This window comes from Lissotriton helveticus, chromosome 3_1, assembly GCF_964261635.1.
Source record: "Lissotriton helveticus chromosome 3_1, aLisHel1.1, whole genome shotgun sequence".
Classification (NCBI taxonomy): Eukaryota; Metazoa; Chordata; class Amphibia; order Caudata; family Salamandridae; genus Lissotriton; species Lissotriton helveticus.
This window is the reverse complement of record NC_136061.1, coordinates 894,311,703-894,318,527: the sequence shown is the minus strand read 5'-3', so window position 1 is coordinate 894,318,527 and position 6,825 is coordinate 894,311,703. Positions and strand designations below refer to the sequence as shown.

At 45.9% G+C, this 6,825-nt stretch overlaps 1 protein-coding gene across 1 annotated transcript in view; it reads right to left on the bottom strand.

Moving 5' to 3' along the window:
- Positions 1–1,396: 1,396 nt before the first annotated feature.
- Positions 1,397–6,825, bottom strand: part of LOC144823061 (gastricsin-like) — a 34,717-nt gene continuing 29,288 nt past the window's right edge. Inside the window, exons 7-9 of the mRNA XM_078681225.1 lie at positions 4,246–4,393; positions 3,910–4,008; positions 1,397–1,696 (exon numbers count right to left, since the gene is read on the bottom strand). Coding sequence (XP_078537351.1) covers positions 1,538–1,696; positions 3,910–4,008; positions 4,246–4,393 — 406 coding nt within the window. The 3' untranslated portion in view covers positions 1,397–1,537. The remainder of the gene's footprint in view (positions 1,697–3,909; positions 4,009–4,245; positions 4,394–6,825) is intronic.

Sequence of the window (6,825 nt, the reverse complement as noted above, 5' to 3'; positions counted from 1 at the left end):
GCTGAATAGCAGGAAGATAAGGCGGCTTACACGTGTGGTGGAAGCTGTCGCTAATGAAACTGCCTTTGCTTTAGGGAATATTACTGAGGAATTGCAAATTACCAGAATTGTAGCGCTCCAGAATCGAATGGTTTTAGATGTGATACTAGCTGATAGGGGTGGAGCATGCCGCGTCATCGGAAGTAGTTGTTGCGTGTACTTACCAGATAACTCACCTTCCGTGTATGATTCGATTACAAAATTACATAAGATAGCTGCTGAGATCCACCCAGAAAATGGAACATGGACCTTTTCTGGTTGGTTCTGGACCCTGCTTAGTACTTGGGGTTGGAAATTATTAACGATTCTCTGTGTTTTTATTGGAGTACTATTTACCCTTTGTCTATGTATTCAATGCGGCCCTACATTATGTTCTGTATGTATCACAGCCTGTATTCCGTCCAAACGAACTATTGTTAAGCAAGAGAAACTGATCAACGACGAAGTATTGAAACTAATGGCTATTAACATTGATGATGAACATTCTGATTATGTTCAGTATGAGGTAGCTTTTGCTAAACGCTAAAAGGGCCGTCTGTCGTGTTTTGGCAGCTCCTGAGTTAGCGTTTAGCACAGCTACACAGACTTTTCTGTTAACTTGACCAAAACGAACGGGGGCCATTTTGAATCCCTCTGACTTCCGTTTTCTATGAAACACGCTGCCTCGTGGTCAGTGTGCCCTTTCGTCCTTCCTTGATACCCATGGTCCCTTATTCTGCTCGGCAACAGGCTATTTTTAGTACTGGTCAAGCGCACATGCGCATCATGCATTTACTGGTCAGTCTTTAGGAATGTTGGTACTAACTGACCAGTGCTATTTAACTCCTCCCACATGCTGGCTGTGTTCCAAAAATGACCTTATATGTACCTAAAATGTGTAACTTGTGACCGCCTATCTTTTTATTGCTATTAAACTGTATAAAAGAGGTCGCGCACCAATGTTCGGTGTGCTACTTCTTACATTGCCGAAGGGTGCTGTAGGAATGTATCACCACCCCATGGGGTCTTAATAAACTTGTCTTTTACCTTTTCCAGTGTCTGTGCCAACTTCTATACTAAGGTGTTCGAGAGCTTAGCAGAGTATGTAGGCCTGATTTGAACCCAACACCACAGATGGGCATAATACCGACTGAACGTTTAGCACTGCTCTATTGTTTTGAGATACCAGTGTTGCCAAACTCTTCTCAAATACTTGCTGATAAATTTTTATGGAGAATCATTGGATGTCTGTGCTTAACACAAGTATTGCTTTAATCACTTGCATATTAAACATAAAGAAAACTTTAAAACATTATAAAACACTTCACTGGTTATTAATTAATATATGCTCCCAATGTACACATTTGAAACTCAAAGGTTGTTGCACAAGGGATTAACCTTCTTTATTTCTAGAATGTTGAATATTACAGCATTACATTTCTTGCAAGACTTTATGGAGTCAAAAATGTGAAACACGCCCAGAAAATGAGACTAAACAGTTATGAGTCCAAACGTTCTACTACGCATATAAGGAAGTGGCGAAGCCCACTCGATTGTTGGTGACGTCGTAGATGGAGTAGTACTGCCGCAGGAAGACGTCACCCAGGATCCATAGGGGCTGCCCGTCCTGCGAGGGAAGGTAGGTGGCCATGATGCCAACTGTGCAGGCTGCGCTGCCCTGTTGAAATAAAAAGAGCTTCCATTACCAATTTTGCGAATATTTTGCTTGCCAGAAAATCGATGACTACTCTGGTAGAATCGATACTTGAGCAATGCCACATGGTTACTGCTAGCTCGAGTTACAGCATGCAACTGGAATCAACTGGAAATGTCTCCGTAGACGTTCACCGATGCCCACAACCACTGCATCTGCATGTCTACCTTGTATACTATCATTTATAGAAGATAAGACAATGGGACTTGATAGAGAGATGCTGCATAGCGGAACCCACCACTGCTGAAAAAAGGAAACAGATGCACGTGTAGCCCTTATATAATTGCTGCTGTAGACCATTCATGACATGTTCCAAGCATAGTTGATGCAATGCGGTATTCTCCAATTTGATGAATGCACAATTTTCACAATAATTTGGGTGGCTAAGGTATTGCCGAGGGGGATGGGCTTCTGGGTTTGCAAACAAGATAAGAAAATGTCTGGGCAGAGAGAGTTCGCATCAGAAAATGAGGGTCTGCCATTTTTCCCAAGAGGAGGACATGAGGTTATAAGTATGGATGGATAAGTGTACGGCGTGTGCTAGAGTATAACAAGTATGGAAAGCTGTACTGTTTCAGAGGTTAATGGGTGTGCTGTGGGCTGTGGTGTAGAAGACTTGAACATTACCCAGCGTAATAGAATCGCTTGGTCTGGCATATATTATCTGAGGTGGGGCAGAGTGCTTTAATGGTGATAGATTGATATGTGGACGAATGTATGGAGTGCTCAAGGGCTTAACTGGATTATCTGGGTGAACCATCATTAAGGTACAACAGAGTGGAGCAAGTGTTTAAAGGTGTTGCAGTGCCTTACGGTTTACCAGAACCAACTAGGTGTAGGATATAAGGCAGAGTGCACATAGTATCATGGATAAGTAACTTTACATTAAGTAAGGCAGGTTGTACCAGATGTGTTAGGAGGTACTAAGGGCCTCATTAGGATCGCGGACGGACTTGCGTCCGTCCGCGACCCCAGAGGATGAGGGAACGTCCGCATGGGCTGCGGCGTTCCCTCATGTGCGATTAGGATGTGACCCCCACCCTGGCGGTCACATCCTGGATATTTAACATTGCGGTGGGTGCTGCTTCAAGCAGCACCCGCCGCAATGTTAAAAGTGCATGTTTAACATTTACATGCACAAAGCGGCAGGCACCGCGCGGTGCTTGCCGCTATGTGCATGTAAATACTGGGGGGTACCATAGGTACCCCCCATGTGCACCCCCCACCTGCCAACACCCTGGGGGCCCGCAACGGGCCCCCAAAATCAAAAGTACACATGCTTTTCCACGGCGGAAAAACCGCCGCGGAAAAGCATGTTTACAAATGCTTCCTAATTTGGCTGGCGGTGTCTGATAGACACTGCCAGCCAAATGAGAGCTTTTCCGCCGCGGTTGTAATCCGACCGCGGCGGAAAAGCAGCGGACAGAAACCAAGACCCACCAGCCATCGTAATGCGGCGGTGGGTCTTTGGTGACTCCGCAGAGGATTTTCCACCTCCTCCGGGCCGGAGGCAGCGGAAAATCCTCCATCATAATGAGGCCCTAAGTGTGTTAGTGTGTGATGTGTATGGTGGGTGCACGAATGATGTTGAACCTGGTTTGCCAGGGTGTACATATGGTGGTAGATTATACCAAATATAGCAGGGTAAACGGTAAGTGTTTGTGTGTGTATAATAAAAATGTCCTGCGTGCTGCAATGCATAAAAGTAGTAGCAGGGTATACACAGTGTGGTAGGGAAAAACAAGTGATTCACAGGAGCGACTGGTGCAGGTAAGCGCAGTGGGGTGGGGTGGGGGGAGAGTCAACAGATGACGATTGGGGACAATAACATTAAAAAAAGAAAACCACTTACCTTGAGCTAGCCGCATCACCGAGTCAGCGATGTGGCAAGCGCAAGGAAAGTGTTTTTCTTTTTTCTTACGTTATTTTCCCTCGTCGTCGTCTGTTCACTCCCCCGCACACCGCCCCCTGCCTCACTGTTCTTACCTGCACCGGCAGCTCCCGGTGATACAGAATATACAGTGTTTGCCTCTGTGATATAGGTGGAGTATGGGGTAACTTTTGTGGCTTGGTGTACAGCGACTGAAGGATGCACACTATCTGTAACTGAAGAGTGTGTGTGTCTGGGTGCACTAAAGGGTGTACAGGGCAAGAATGTCAGACTGCATTATCAATACCTGAACGATGTAAGCAGAGGGTGGCAGCGGTAAGGAAGTGCCTCCGATGGTGAAGCTCAGGGTAGGCAGGCTTGTAACACTACTGCAGGCCACTACATACTGCAAATCAGAAGAAGAAATCAGTCAGAAAAACAACATTACCTCCTTACACTCTAAAAAGTGACATCAATCTGAAGAAGACCAGTTACAACAGCACGGCATGTTCGATTACAGTAAAAAAAACAAAGAGAACGAAAAATCTAATAAGGGGCTGCTCCTTTCTCACAGGCTTCCATAACCCACTAAGAGGGGCGCAAGATGATGGAATGGCCAAAAGGATTTGTTTGTGATTGCTACCTGGCCACTGGAATCCAGAGTTGCTCCAATGTCTTTCATCAGTGCTGCCATGTACTGGCCGGGTGCAGTTAGAAGGGACGTGCCAGTGTCAACAATACCCTGGCATCCCTGGCTACACCAGCCCGTCTCCTGCCCATTGACTGCAAAGCTGAAGTGAAATATGGAGAAACAAGAGTTATTTTGAGGACAGGGAAAGCTGATTAACACCCCAACAATACCAGAATAAAGTTAATCACCATATTAGCATGATTCTAGTATACGCTAATTCATAGGATCACTCACATTACCTGTCAAAGATCTCTTGCAGGAACTCAGAAAATGTCAGTGAATGACACACACCAGGATCTAAGACAACCCTACTAGAGTCTCACTCTACTGCATCCCACCATCCCTTCTACCACCAGGGATAACTCACTCACTGTAATCCAAAGAACAGTAAATTGAAGCTCACAGTAGGATCACACATTGTCTGTATAAGCTCACCCAATGGAATCATATGCACGCCATGTATTAGTGCACTGGCTAGAAGCTCATGTGCTGCATCTCTGAGATCATTGACCAAGACATACAAAGCCTGTAAGACCTCACTTGCCAAGATCCCACAAATAACACCCAGTGATATCTAACTCACTAAGATTTCACACTGTGCTATTGTGAGCTCCCTCACCAAGTAAATGAATTTGTAAGTGATAGAGGTCAGAAGAAGCTGGTACCTAGAGCTTTCACAGGAATGTTATTGAAAACACATTGAGGCACTCATTCTAATCGGATTGGTAATCCCGCCTCAAACCAAATGGGCCTTTGATCCTTGAATCGGGATTACAATGTTGTGGGCACATTTCAAACTGAAATGAAGTATTCCCTGCACATATTTCATCATCTCAAGCTTGGAAAATACGGTCCACAGAAAAAAGTAATATCAGCGACGTTCCTTGCAGGTAAGCGGTGGGGCGGAGATGGGCGCCTGCCCAGCAATTGCGCTGTGCTTGAAAATCTATTGTATTTAATATAAATCTTAAAAGGGGGCTTACAGCCCACCATTACTTTTCATTTGTCCATGTGCTTGCCTCTTACTTTTCCTCCATTTTTATTAGTTGTAGCATACTATTTCCTGTTGTTCCCCGTGTGTTTCTCTTTCTCAGTGTTCAGTGGCCACTTTGGCCTACTTCTGTTCATCTGCTTTTGTGGAACTTCATTTAGGTTTTGACTGCACAGCTCTTGCACTGTTCCTGTTCTGCCTCCAGCATACCTTTGTCCTACGCCTTTTACCTAATCTGCCTGCATGAGCACACATTTCAAGCGCTCACTGTGTAGGCCATCCTGTGCCTTGGCCTCCAAAGCCTTTGTCATGCAAGCACAGCTTTTGGTCCGCTGTTTAAAGCTGTTCTTAATACAAATTCGGCAGCTCTTAGATTGCCTTCCCATTCAGTATGCGCATTACGTCAGAGTAATCCATCAACAGCCCAATTATCGGCTTGGTAACTCATGCACTGCTGAGTCATGCTTAAATGCATAATTTTCCAAACTGGGCCCTGTCCCCTCACACGAGCCTGCCTCCTCTTCCATAACTACAGTAGCTGTCACAACTGTACTCAATCACGCGCTGCAAAGCTAACAGAATTATATTTCAGCACCGACTACCTTCGGCGCAAGCTCTGGAAAGACTGCATCACAAGCACGCGCTCCTGCGAAGATTTCTTTACCCTCACAGTTGTTCTAAAGGAAGAAAACTACAATCTGAGTGAGTGATGCTCACAAAGCTCAGTCTTTCTCTTTAAGGCCTGCAAAATGATTGCAAAGCAGTTTCTTGCCTTTGGCGGTTGAGCTGAGGATTCAAAAGGTGGTAGGGCAAGGAATCCAGTCTGCTTCAGACCTGGATGATGCAAGAAGATCTTGTTCTGTGTGGTTCAACTCAAATCCAGTACTGGGTTTGTAGCTTACTTTCATATGGCCGGGATGCCGCCACCCCCTCCCAACACATATCCCCAAGGATGGGAAGTCGGACAATAGTTGAACTTTTGGAAGACGGGAGGGAGTCACCCTCCCGGCCGTATTTATTAAAATATGAAACAAAATTTAAAACATTAAATAAAAGTTTCATCATTATGCATTATGTACAATTTGTCATTTATTACATTTCGATGCAGTCCTGTACTTTTGGCTAACATCCTGAAAATGCATACACTCTAATTCAAATTGTACATCCTAGCATTAAGGGCCAACGGCAAGGTCTTAACCGGTGTCAGATCCCTCCTACCAAACTCCCGCCCTCACTGTGTGAGCGGCGCATGCGCAGAGGGCTCTACCCTCATTGCCAACTGTAACTTCCCTTGTCGTGGTGGGGGCCCCCTTTCTACTCGACGCCATCTTAAGGGTCGTCCGGGGTTCCCGTATGAGGTCTCTGTAGGAAGGACAGCGTGGACTCTCCCCCCCAACCCCACACTCTCTATCCGCCGTCGCGGATATCCGGCCCCCGGGAAATTAGTAAGGAGGGGCATATAACCGCCTCCCCCCCTGGGAGGGGCCCATGGCCATCTCCCCCTAGGCGCACCATCCTTAGTGGGTGCCGCCTCCCCGTGG